At 65.8% G+C, this 12,197-nt stretch overlaps 2 protein-coding genes across 2 annotated transcripts; one reads left to right on the forward strand and one right to left on the reverse strand.

Moving 5' to 3' along the window:
* Positions 1–107: 107 nt before the first annotated feature.
* On the reverse strand, positions 108–5,086 carry LOC115598927 (cadherin-1-like). Its single transcript, XM_030457635.1, is given in 15 exon segments — positions 108–203; positions 313–452; positions 1,561–1,650; positions 2,022–2,180; positions 2,413–2,637; positions 2,759–2,891; positions 2,893–2,902; positions 2,988–3,232; positions 3,315–3,500; positions 3,611–3,739; positions 3,901–4,073; positions 4,194–4,338; positions 4,409–4,564; positions 4,650–4,769; positions 4,891–5,086. Coding segments are annotated over 15 exon segments (1,968 nt in total). The 5' UTR covers positions 4,936–5,086; the 3' UTR covers positions 108–191.
* Positions 5,087–6,138: 1,052 nt separating this feature from the next.
* LOC103526146 (B-cadherin) lies at positions 6,139–11,927 on the forward strand. Its single transcript, XM_030457632.1, has 15 exons — positions 6,139–6,311; positions 8,070–8,269; positions 8,349–8,468; positions 8,603–8,758; positions 8,838–8,982; positions 9,097–9,272; positions 9,364–9,492; positions 9,565–9,750; positions 9,822–10,066; positions 10,147–10,289; positions 10,462–10,686; positions 10,766–10,984; positions 11,078–11,208; positions 11,291–11,437; positions 11,523–11,927. The coding sequence occupies exons 1-15, from the start codon at positions 6,164–6,166 to the stop codon at positions 11,733–11,735; spliced, it is 2,583 nt and encodes an 860-aa protein (XP_030313492.1). The 5' UTR covers positions 6,139–6,163; the 3' UTR covers positions 11,736–11,927.
* The last annotated feature ends 270 nt before the right edge of the window (positions 11,928–12,197 follow it).

Genomic DNA, 12,197 nt, shown 5'->3' on the forward strand with positions numbered 1-12,197 from the left:
CACAAGGCACTGAGACAGGTTCTGGGGGTGCTACTCCTGCCCCCCGTGACATCCGTTCCCCCCATACCTCCACGAAGGGGTAGAAGCTGGCCTGGCCTTGGCCCTGCCAGTACGCTGCAGTCTCAAAGCGCAGCTTGTAGGTGCCGGGCTCGGCTTGTCCCGGGAACAGGAAGGGTCCGCAACGCCCATTGTCATCTGTCCGCCTGCCAGCAGAGGGGGTGAGCCCTCAGGTGGTGGCTGTCCCCAGGGCTAAGGCTGGGGGACACAGGAAGCAACGTCCTCTGCCTGTCCAGCTGCTGCAGGCTCTCCTACCTCTGCACCAGCTCCGTCCAGCGCTGCTCCGTCTCCTCCAGCCGCACCAGCTGGATGGCCAGGCCGGCCGCCGGCAGCCCCGTGGCCGTGTTCAGCACGTGTGTGGTCAGGGAGCCCTTCCCTGGCTCGTTCATATTGGCCTGGGGCAGGGGTGCAGGGCTGGGACACATCCCAGCACTGCCATCCACCCCTCCTTTGGCTGTGCCATAGCCAGCAGTGCCGCAGCCCGGCCCCTCGGCGCCCCCAGGACGTGGGTGCCCACATCCTTCCTGTGCTGTGGGGCTCAGCTCCCCCAGGCCCAGGGGCCACGGGGCCGGGGCTCAGCCCGCAGTGGAGCTCAGCCTTCCTGGCACACCCCGGGCAGCACTGACAGAGTTCTGGTGGGACGGAGGGGCTGGGTCCCCCACTCACCGCCTGGCCCGGTGGCAATGGCTGACCTGGGCCCAACACAGCCCTGTCCCGGCAGCCCCTTTTTCCCTGTTGTCTTTCCTGCCCACGGTGTCACGTGTGGGCAGACACGCATGCTGCTCGGGGCAGGCTGCCAGCATCAGCTCAGGGGCAGTGCTGCTGGGGCAGCTGGGACCCTTCCCCTCTGGGACCCCCCTGCTTGTGCCGGGTGGGGTGGGGACACGCCAGGGCTGCATCCCCGCAGAGCTGCGGCTGCTGCCAGACGGGAGATTGGAGCAGGACCAGCTCTGGCTACATCCCAGCGCCATCTCCCAGCCTCAGCTGACTCGGCAACGCCAGAGAGGCCCAATAGTGGCCAAGGGCCCTCAGCTGCTTACCTGGCTCTCTGCCGTCCTGCTCGGCCAGGGGTCCACAGGCAGTGCCACTGCACAAAATGCCATCCCCTACCACCCTTCCTGGCCCCGTAACCTCTCCCCACAGAGCTGCTGAGGCTGGACACTGCTGCACGGGGCTGTGGAAGGACCGGGCGCTCCTCCCCAGCTGGGCCGAGCCGGTGCAGGTGGCTTCCCCCTGGGAGGTGCACCTGGGAGCCCTGCTGGCACCCACGCTCCAGCATCACCACAGCCCCGGGGCTGGTGGACCAGAGCCCGGCAAGAAGCCGGGGCACCAGGCCAGGAGGAGCTGCCGTCCCAGCCTCACCTCCCACATGGAAAACGCCCAGAGCGCCTCGGCGCTGCCACGGCCGCGCACGTGAGGTGGCAGGAGTTGGCAGTGGCATCACCGCAGCCAAACCCTGCCCGTCCGCCTGCCACAGGGCACGGGGCAGACTCGAGGCCTCACCTGCACTTTGATGGTGGCGGTGGCAGTGGTCGGCAGCCCAAAGCCTCCCGCATAGGCTGCCTGGACCTTCAGCGTGTATTTGGGGACCACCTGCAGTGAGAGGCTGTGTCAGGCCTGAACCAGGGGCAGCAAGAGCGGGGCTGGGGGCCAGGCTGGGGCTCACCTGTGCCGCCAGCCCCGCCGCAGCCACAGAGATCACCCCAGTGCTGCTGTCGATGGCAAACATGTGGGCCTGGGGCCGGCGTGGTGTCTGGTGCAGGATGGAGTAGACCACCTCCCGCTTGCTGGAGTTCACTGAGCTGACCCTGGCCAGCACCCGCAGCACCGGGGTGCCTGAGAACAGGTGGTTACTGGTGACATCTGTCCCATACCCTCCACTGCCACCTCAGCACTGCTCCTGCCCGCTGGCACCGGTCTCACCTGGCACAGCCCCTTCCCGAACACTGCTGTGGAAAAACCACCTGGGTAAAACACAGGTTTCTCGTTGACATCCCCTTTGCAGTCGAACACTTGGGCTTTGACCGTCACTGTCTGAGTTTTGCCCTGTGCGTCCGTCAGCTTCAGGCAGATGCTGTACTCCCCTGGCTCCAGCCGCTTCATCAGCCTCAGCACCAGCTGGTCTTGTGCAGCAGAGAGAAGGGTTTGGGCTCATAGATGGGTCCCCACCCCCCAGGCTGGGGATACCTTCAGCACCACAGTGGGGCTTTGCACCTGGAGGTTCCCCAGCACAGTGCCCGGCCCTGGCTGCGGTCGGGGGAGTGCAGAGAGCTGAGGGGTGGGATTGGGCCCTCACTCAGTGTCCCCCACCACCCCACGCCAAAGGTTGGCCACACCAGGCCAGGTGGCACCTACCTTGTTTGATCACCTTGCTGGACCAGTTACTGATGGAGCTGAATATCAGCTCTACCTGGAAGGGGTAGGTATTGGGGAGCAGGTCCTTGTCAATGATGGTCAGAATCTGCTCTTCGGGCTCCCGGTTGCAGATATCGAAGGACCGGGGCTCCACCGTGGGCGCGTTGTCATTCACGTCCAGGAGCTGGAGGAGCAGCGTCCCCGTGCTGGTGGCAGGCACAAGCCCTGAGGGGCTGGGGGTCAGCAGGATGCCCAGGGAGGGGTCCTGGCCCCGGCCCCAGGAGCTCTGCTGGGACACGGGGGGTAGCAGCAACCCCTTCCCACTGGGCAAGGCCCTGCTGCTCACCATTGTCCACAGCCAGGATGGTGGCCTTGTAGGTGCTGTTGATGGCGTGCAGCGACTCCCGGTCCAGCGGCTGGGCCACCGTGACGATGCCGTTCTCGGGGTCAATGGCCAGCCACTTCGCAGGGTTGTTGCCCCATGTGGTACCTGGGTGAGGAGGGGTCAACAGTGGGCACAGCACAGCCCCTCGGGCACCTCGGCACGGCCCCCATTACTGAACCCCCCCACTCACGTGATTTTCTGCCTCTGGTCCCTGTCGGGGTCCTGAGCCGTGTAGGAGGTGACCTGGTGGCCCACCGGCAGGTCCTCCATCGCCTCCACACTCTTAACCGGGGGAACGAAGATGGGGGCTTCGTTTTCATCCGTGACCACCACCAGGACGCTGGCCGAGGAGGTCGCCAGGGGCACGGCAAAGGGGACGGTGTTCTCCACCACCACCACCAGGTTGTAGCGGCTCTTGCTCTCATAATCCAGGCCCTGGGGGTGGGAGAGAAGAGCTGGGGCAGTGCCGGGGCTGGCCGGGGGACATCCAGGGTGGCTGCGTGGTGGCAGGACCCACCTTGGCTGTTTTCAAGATGCCGTCATTGGTTTTGGGGTCAGTGGAGATGCTGAAGGCGCCGTCGGGGTCCCCGCTTCTGATGCGGTAGACGGCTTGCCAGTCCGGGGAGCCCGGCATGTCCTGGTCTGTCACGTACAGCCGTGTCACCAATGCCCCCACCTCATTCTCCTTCACTGTCCCCTCGTACTGCAAGAGAGGGAACAGGGATGGTCACTTGGGTGGGCCCAGCACCCTGGGACACGGTTTCTGCCATCACGTCTGGGGAGGGCAGCGGCTCCCGGCAGCAGTCTGGGTACCATGGTGGGGTCAAAGATGGGAGGGTTGTCATTGGCATCTGTGACTTCCACGATGGCTGTGGCGGTGTTGGTCAGGCCAGTGCCCTCCTGGTCTGCAGCCTGGATGATCAGCGTGTAGTTGGGAGTGGTCTGCAAGCCCAAATCACCAAGGTCAGGGCAGGAACCAGCACAGGTGCGTCCCCCTTTGGGGACATCGCCTGCTGGCTCTTCCATCCTCCTCCAGCCCTGGCACTGGCAGCTGGCTGACGCTCACTGAGGTCCTTGCTGCCTCCCAAGGGGCTGGCACCCACCTCCTGGTCCAGCCCCGTGCCAATGATGCTGATAATGCCCTGCTCGGGGTTGATGGTGAACATCCGCTGGGCACTCCTGGGCTCCTCACTCAGGATGGAGTAACCAATGATGCCGTTGTTCACGTTGATCGCATCGTCTGCGTCCGTGGCATTCACGGTCATCACGGATGTGCCTGGGCGTGGGGACATGCAGGGGAGACATCACCGGTGGGATAGACCCCACCGGACATCCTGGCACAGCTCTAACTTGGGGCTCTGTGTGGCCCCAGCTATGGGGCTTCTCCCCCACCCACCTGGTTTGGCATTCTCCTCAATGTAGCCAACAAAGACTCGCTTGGTGAAGACGGGACGGTTGTCATTCTGGTCTGTCACAGTGATGATGATCTCCATGGGGTCCTCCACGGACTGCCCGTTGGCTGACACGGCGTGGGAGAAGAGCTGCGGGGGCACCGTCAGCCCCCACGTGGCCACAGGGACCATCCTCTCCCCTTCCCAGCCCCCCACTCACAATGTATTTATCTTTCTCCTCACGGTCCAGCGGCTTTGTCACCTCCAGCCAGCCCGTCTCCCGCTCGATGGTGAAGACACCCACGGGGGGAGTGTCTGCCCCTTGCCCTGTGATGCTGTAGAAAACCGTGGTGTCCTTGTCCTTGTTGGACTTGATCTGCCGGGGCGACAAAGATGGGTCAGGGGGGTCATAGTGCTCCGGGGATCCCTGGTCCCTGCACCCCATTCCCTTGGGGCCATACCTGTACCAGCTTCTTGGGGAAGGGACCCCGTTCATTCTCGGGGCAGCTGATGGGAGGGATGACCCAGTCCCTCTTCTGACGTCGGAGGCCATGGCCATGCTCAGGAACAGTCACTGTGTCCTGTTGGACAGGGAATGGGGCTGGGGGACTGCCAGGAGGGGCAGACCACTGGGCAGAGCTGTTCCCCTCTCCTCCCCCCATGGGTATTCAGCATCCCCCAGCCCCATCAGGATGGTCCTACCGGCACAAGGAGGAGGAAGAGGAGGGCAAAGGTGCAGGGTGACATGGCTCCGTCCGTCTGTCTGTGCCTCTGGGTGCCAGCTGGGGACCTTCCCTGTGGTGGCTGTGACCTTGGCTCTGTCCTTCCAGGGAAGCCAATGCCAGCCCATGGGCGGGACAGATGCAGGTGGAGGCCTCACAGGGTGCCCAGGAAGATTCTGTGGCAGGGAGGGGGCAGCCCTGAGATGCTGGAGCACTCTAGGGGGGAACACACAGCCCAGGACCCCCGGAGTCCCCTAGGGCACTGTCTCCTGGGGGCCACAGTACACTCCCCAGCACAGCTGAGGCACGCACATGGCCCCACCCTGGGGTCCCGCTCTGCTCAGGACATCCCATTCACCCAAGGGTGGAGAACTGGGAACTGTAGGCTGTCCAGGAGCCCACCCAGCAGCCTCTCATGGGGGGACACAGTACTAGGGTACCAAGGACTCCCCATGAAGATGTAGCTTCCCCCAAGTGCTGCGTCGTCCCCCCGCCCCCCACCCCGGATGCTGGGGAGGGGGCACTGCTGCACCCAGGGCCCAATGGCACACCCCCAGCAGGGGGAGTGGGTCTGGGGGTGCAGGGCTCCCAAGCTGTGCGGGTCCCCGGGCGACTGCGGGAGCTGCAGCCTTGTCCCTGGTCGCGGGATGGGGATTCCCGGGGGTCCCGAAGAGCTGCATCCCAGCCCCGGGAGGGGCTCAGCACTCTTTCGGCACCAGGAGAGCCGCGGGGTTACCGGAGGCCCATACAGGGACACTCGGCGGTACGGGGAAGGCGCCCGGAGGTACCGGGATGCCCGGACTGTGCCCACGGACTGCGCAGAGATACCGGAGGGGGCGGGGGAAGAGCGGCGAGGGGGAGGAAGCACCGGGGGGACCGAACGGAGGAACCAGGGGTGCTCGGGGGTACCGCAAGGGGACCGGAGTGTGGCGAGTGGGATCGGGGGGGGACAGGGGGTGCTGGGCAGGACGGGGGAAACAGGGGAGTCCCGGGGGGTTGGGTGGTGCCGTAGAGGGAATAGCGGGGGACCAGGGGCTGCCCGGGGAAGTGCCGAGGGGTGCCGGGGCGGTACCGGTAGAGACTAGGGGGAGCCTGGGGGTGGACCGGGGCCGCTCTCCAGGGCGGAGTGGGGCGGTACCTGCGCGGCCGCCGCCTTCACCTGGAGCGGCGCGTAGCGGCGGGCGGGCCGGGGTGGGGCGGGCGGTGACCGGAGCGGCGGCGGCGGCGGCAGCGGCAGCGGCAGCGAACGGGCCATGCAGGGGCCGGGCTCCGGGCTCTGCCCGTTCTTCATCATCTTCACCCTTCTCTTCCCGCTCCTGCCGGCGGCCGCCGCGCTCGCCGCCCCCCCGGCCCGGCCGTGCGTCCCCCCGGGTCTGCGCCGCGGGCCGCTCCCAGAACCAGGTAACCGGCGCCGTCGGGGCGCGGCTCCACCCGGGATCTCCTCGGGATGCGCGGCCGGGGGGACCGGCCTTAATGGGCCCGGGATCGGGACTAGGGCTCCAGTGGGCGGGCCAGGCCGGGCCCCCGCGTGCGGGCTGGGCTGGGGGCGGCGGGGCCCCAACTCGTTGCCGTTCTCGGCTCTGGTCTGGGTCCCCCCTCTTGGGGCTGGGCCGTGGGGTCGTTGCCTTTCGGCTCTGCCCAGAGTGTGGGTCTGGCCGGGGTCCCCGGGGTGTGGGGCTGGGCCACGGGGTGAGCCCTTCCCTGGCTGTGGGGCCGGGCTGTTGGACTGGTTGGGCTCCTGGGTTATAGGATTGTGCCCCATGGGCTGTGAGGCTGGCGGTGGCGGGGATGCGTCGTGGGGCTGAGCCGTGGGGCGGGCAGTGCCCAGCCTACCCGTCTGCCCCCTCGGGGCTGGTGGGCGCAGATGCCAGTGCTGATGCCTCTGGCCCAGCCGTGGGGCGCCCGCCGGGGGCCGCGGGGCAGGGCTGGGTCCCCAGGGTGGGCGGCAATGGGGCTGAGTGCCCCGGGGCCACCCTTCCCGGGCGGCGGGCAGGACATGGCGCCGCGGGCTGCGGAGGGCAGGCAGGGGCCCGGTGCTGCCTGGGCCCGGTGCCCCGTTGGCTCGGGTACGTCCCGGGGGAGCTGCGGCCAGAGCCGGCGCTCGCCTAATGGCCGCGGGCACTAAAAGCTGCCGGTGGCGGTAAGTGCTCGGGCCGTGCCTGGCCCCGACCCGCCGCTGCTACATCCCGTGGTCGAACCCACCGACGGCTGCAGTCGGGAGCTGGGCCTGGTCCTGACGGACCCTCACCACGGGCAGGGGCTGGGGTCCGGCCATACCGTTGCCGACCCCCTCGGTGGGCGGCAGCACATGGGCTGGCACCGGCCCCGCCTGTCTCCAGCGGGCGCGGAGCTCCGGGGATGGGCCCGAGAGACCCCAGGGGGGCTGAAGAGCGGGGCTGGGGGCTCCCTCTGTCTCCTCATGCCCCTCATTTCCCCTTACCGGGGAGGCTGTACCCTTCCAGCCCCCCGATGTGCCTTATCGCGGTTAGGAGGGGCTATCGGCGCTCCCCTCCAGGCACAAATCGGTGGAGGGCGAGGGGTCCCGCCGTCACCCCGGGGCTCGCTGCCCACCCCGCCTGGGGTCACAGCCCTCCTTGCCCCACTTCCCATCGCCCCCGCTCCAGCAGTCCCCAGCCCCGCTCTCCACACACCCTCCCGCCTCTCTGACCTACACAGCTTCTTCGGGCCCCCCAGACGCCCTCCCTAGATCCCCCTGGTCCCCTGCAGCCCTACAGCCCCTCTCCCCACCCCCCCACATCCCCGCAGCCTCTCGCTGCCGCCGTAGCTGGCTGAGCTCCTCTAATCCCCTAATCCTGTGCCCGGCCGGGGGTGCAGAGCCCTGGGCCGTGTCCAGCGCGGGGGATACAGCGTGGTACTGTCTGGGGGGAGGGGGGGGAGTGGGAGCGGCCATGCTGTGCCCCGTGTGTTAGCCATGGGGGGCTGGGAGCCCCGGGGGGGTGACACAGCGGGTGGGGGCTTGGGCAGGGCTCTGCCTGCCCAGGAATTTCCCGTCATCTACAAAACAAAGCCGAAACCTGCCGTGCCGCTCCCGCATCCCCCCCACCCCCCGCAGGAGTTGCCTCAGGAAGCTGAGGGGGGTCTCGGGAGAAGGTGGGCCCCCTTCCCGCCCTGACACTCAGACACCCCCCGCTCTCTCAGCAAGCTCCGGAGAGGCTCGTGCAAGGTTGTGCAGGACCAGGGAGCCCGACGTCGGGGGTCGGGAGGACGTGGGTTTCCAGCGGCTGCCGGGGGCGGGCAGGAGACTGCCTGCTCCCCCCTGGGATGTCGCCCCTCCTCGGGATGCCACCGGGAGGCCAGGCCCTGCCCCTGGTCCCGTGTGGAGCAGGCGCTCCTCCCAGGTAATGCTGCCCGGCTGCCCTCCCTTGTCCCCTGAGTTTCCCGTGGGTTTTGTCCTTACACCTCCCCCTTATCCTGCAGGAGCCCCCTGAAGCCCCCAGGGCTGGCGCTGCTCTCAGGAGGAGGAAGAGGGACTGGGTGATCCCCCCCATCAAGGTTCCTGAAAATGAGAGGGGCCCCTTCCCTAAAAAGCTGGTTCAGGTATGGGGTGGCGGTGGTCTGGGAGGGTGGGGGCATGAGAGGGGTCCAACCCCCAGCATCAGGGAAGGGTGTGATGCTACCTGGGGAGGGTGGAGGGATGCTGAGTGCTCTGCCTTCCCTGTGTCTCTTTCCAGATCAAATCCAACCGGGACAGAGATACCAAGATCTTCTACAGCATCACAGGGCAGGGGGCAGATGCCCCCCCTGAGGGGGTCTTCACCATCGAGAAGGAGTCAGGCTGGATGAAGGTGACGCAGCCGCTGGATCGGGAGCGTATCGACAAGTACCATGTAGGTCCCTGACAGGGGGTGCTGGGGGGTGTCTCACCATGCCATGTCCCCCCTCACTGCTCACTGAGCTGCCTGGCAGCTCTTCTCCCACGCCGTGTCAGAGAATGGCAAACCGGTGGAGGAGCCCATGGAGATCATCGTCACCGTGACAGACCAGAACGACAACAAGCCCCAGTTCACACAGGAGGTGTTCAGGGGCTCTGTGCCCGAGGGTGCTTTGCCAGGTAGGACCCCATGCCACTTGCCACGTCCCTTGGGAAGAGCCCTGGGACCATCCCCATGGGGTACACAGGTTCCCTGTCTCACCACCCTGCTCACTGGGACATCCCTGTCCCTAGGCACCTCCGTGATGCAGGTGACCGCCACCGACGCGGATGATGCAGTGGAAACCTACAATGGTGTCATTGCCTATTCCATCCTCAGCCAGGAGCCGCGGGAGCCTCATCCCCACATGTTCACCATCAACAAGGCCAATGGCGCCCTCAGCGTCATTGCCAGCGGCCTGGACCGGGAGGTGGGCTCAGTGGCACTGCCAGGGGGGATGATCCCAGCCCCAAGCAGGGGGTGATGTGGTGTCTGTTTGTCTGTCCATCTGTCTGCTGCAGCGCGTGCGGGAATACACGCTGACGGTGCAGGCGGCTGACCTGGACGGCGAGGGGCTGACCACAACGGCGCTGGCGGTGATCGAGATCGCAGATATCAATGACAATGCCCCTGAGTTTGACCCCAAAACGGTAATGTGGGTCTCCCCAGTGGGATTCCCCCCTCCCCCAGTGCTGCAGCACTGACTCTGTCCCTGATCACAGTATGAGGCAGCTGTGCCAGAGAATGAAGCCGGGCGGGAGGTGGCCAGGCTGGTTGCCACTGACCTGGACGAGCCAAGCACTCCGGCATGGCGAGCCATCTACTCCATCTTGCGTGGCAACGAGGGAGGTGCCTTCACCATCACCACCGACCCTGCCAGCAATGAGGGTGTGCTCCGCACAGCCAAGGTATGTGTGTGCCCCTCCTGTGCCCCTTCCTGACCTCCATGGGGTGCTGCCCATCTTCTTCCCTCTCTCAGGGTCTGGACTACGAAGCCAAGAAACAGTTTGCGCTCCATGTTGCTGTGGCCAATGAAGCCCCCTTTGCAGTGAAGCTACCAACAGCTACTGCCATGGTCACAGTCAATGTGGAGGATGTCAACGAGGCACCCATCTTCAACCCACCAGTGCAGCTCGCTCGGGTGCCAGAGGATGTGCCACCAGGGCAGACTCTCACCTCCTGCACAGCCCAGGACCCCGACAAGGCACAGGGACAGAGGATCAAGTGAGGGAGTCTTTGGTTGGTTTCTGGGAGGGGGTCCTTGCTATGCCCTGCCATGGCATCGGCACCCCTCTGCCCCTCAGGTACCTGGTTGGGCACGACCCAGCAGGATGGCTGGCCGTGCACCCTGAGAATGGCCTGGTGACAGCACGGGACCACCTGGACCGTGAGTCCCCCTTTGTCAAGAACAGCACCTACAGTGTCGTGCTGCTGGCTGTGGATGACGGTGAGAGCTCTCAAAGGGGCCCTTGTTCCTCCACCCCATGTGAGGGACACGTGCTGCCCTCACCAGGAACTGCAGCCCGGCTCCAGCATGGAGCAGTACCAGGGGCTTGCTGGTCCCCACCCCTGTCCCCTGGTGTTGGGGACTGTCCCTGCAGCAGTGCTCCTCCCCGCAGGCTCGCCGCCTGCCACAGGCACTGGCACCCTGCTCCTCACCCTGCTCGATGTCAATGACCACGGCCCTGAGGCAGAACCCCGGGACATCACTGTCTGCAACCACAACCCCCAGCCCCAGGTCCTCACCATTACTGACCGGGACCTGCCCCCCAACACTGGGCCCTACCGTGCCGAGCTCAGCCAGGGCTCTGGGGACAGCTGGGCTGTGGACGTCAGCAACCAAGGTAATGCCAGGGGATGGCAAGGCAAGGCAAGGTGGCATTACTGGTGCACCGGGTCACCCACCATGCTGGTCTTGTGCAGATGACACCGTCACCCTGCGACTGGTGGCACCACTGGAGCCAGACCTGTACCGTGTCTACCTGCGGCTCTTTGACCAGCCGGGCAAAGCCCAGCTCACCGTCATCACCGCGCAGGTCTGCGCCTGTGAGGGGCCGGTGCAGAGCTGTCCCCAGAGCCAGCAGCCCGCCACCAGCCTGCCCTTCATCCTTGCTGCCCTGGGTGCCCTCTTGGCCTTGTTGCGTGAGTCAGGGGTCCCTGTGCCGTGGGGCTGCACCCCCTTTGTGGTGTGTGTGGGGGTCTGTCTTTGCTGACGCTGCTGCTCTCCCCCCCCAGTCATCCTGCTGCTGCTGCTGCTCTTTGTGAGGAGGAGGAAGGTGACGAAGGAGCCGCTGCTGCTGCCCGAAGATGACACACGGGACAACATCTTTTACTACGGGGAGGAGGGCGGTGGGGAGGAGGATCAGGTGGGTGTCCCAGGGGGTGGGTTGGCGTCATCATGGGTGGTGTGCCCTTGACCCTCTTCGTCATCTGTGTGTGTCCCTCCAGGACTATGATCTACGTCAGCTGCACCGGGGCCTGGACACCCGCCCCGAGGTGCTGCTCCGCAATGACGTGGCCCCTACCCTCCTGCCAGCGCCCCAGTACCGGCCCCGCCCCGCCAACCCCGATGACATCGGCACCTTCATTGATGAGGTGAGCCTCACACCCCACCCAGTCACCCTGGGGTGTCCCCAGATTGAGGTGAGGCATCTGCTGACCCCTCTCCTCCTCCCCCCAGAACCTGAAGGCGGCCGACACAGACCCCACAGCTCCCCCCTATGACTCTCTGCTGGTGTTCGACTACGAGGGCAGCGGCTCAGAGGCCACCTCACTCAGCTCCCTCAACTCCTCCACCTCTGACCGTGACCAGGACTATGACTACCTCAACGACTGGGGCAGCCGCTTCAAGAAGCTGGCAGACCTCTACGGGGGGGGGGAGGAAGATGACTAGGACCCCCCCCCCCAGCCCTGCTGTACCCTCTGCCCCACGCCTTACTGCTGCCTGTGCCTTGGGGCTGCCAGCAGCCAACCCACCCCCTGCCTTGGCGGCTGCCCCCTCGCCTTCCTCGCCTGTATTTTTGGGTTTTTTTTTAATGTATGGAATAATAAATGCCGTGTGACACTCCAGATGGGGTGAGAGGGTGCTGGTGTCACTTTTAATAAAGGATGTAGTTATTTGAGTTTTTATAGATGCTCCAGCCTCTGTGTGGCTTTGTGCCCTGGGATCCACTGCCCTCCCTGGGGTAGGTGCAGACTCCATTCCCAGTGTGTCCCCCCAGACCCCCTTGCCCCCCCCACATCCTCTTGCCTGCAGCAGTGCCCTGTGCCAGCACAGTAGTGGCTATGGCTCCTGCCAGTGACAGCTCCCCCATGGTGTCCCTGTCCCCACCCTGTGCCCCATGAGGGTGGCATC

This window comes from Calypte anna, chromosome 11 (genome assembly GCF_003957555.1).
Source record: "Calypte anna isolate BGI_N300 chromosome 11, bCalAnn1_v1.p, whole genome shotgun sequence".
Taxonomy (NCBI): domain Eukaryota; kingdom Metazoa; phylum Chordata; class Aves; order Apodiformes; family Trochilidae; genus Calypte; species Calypte anna.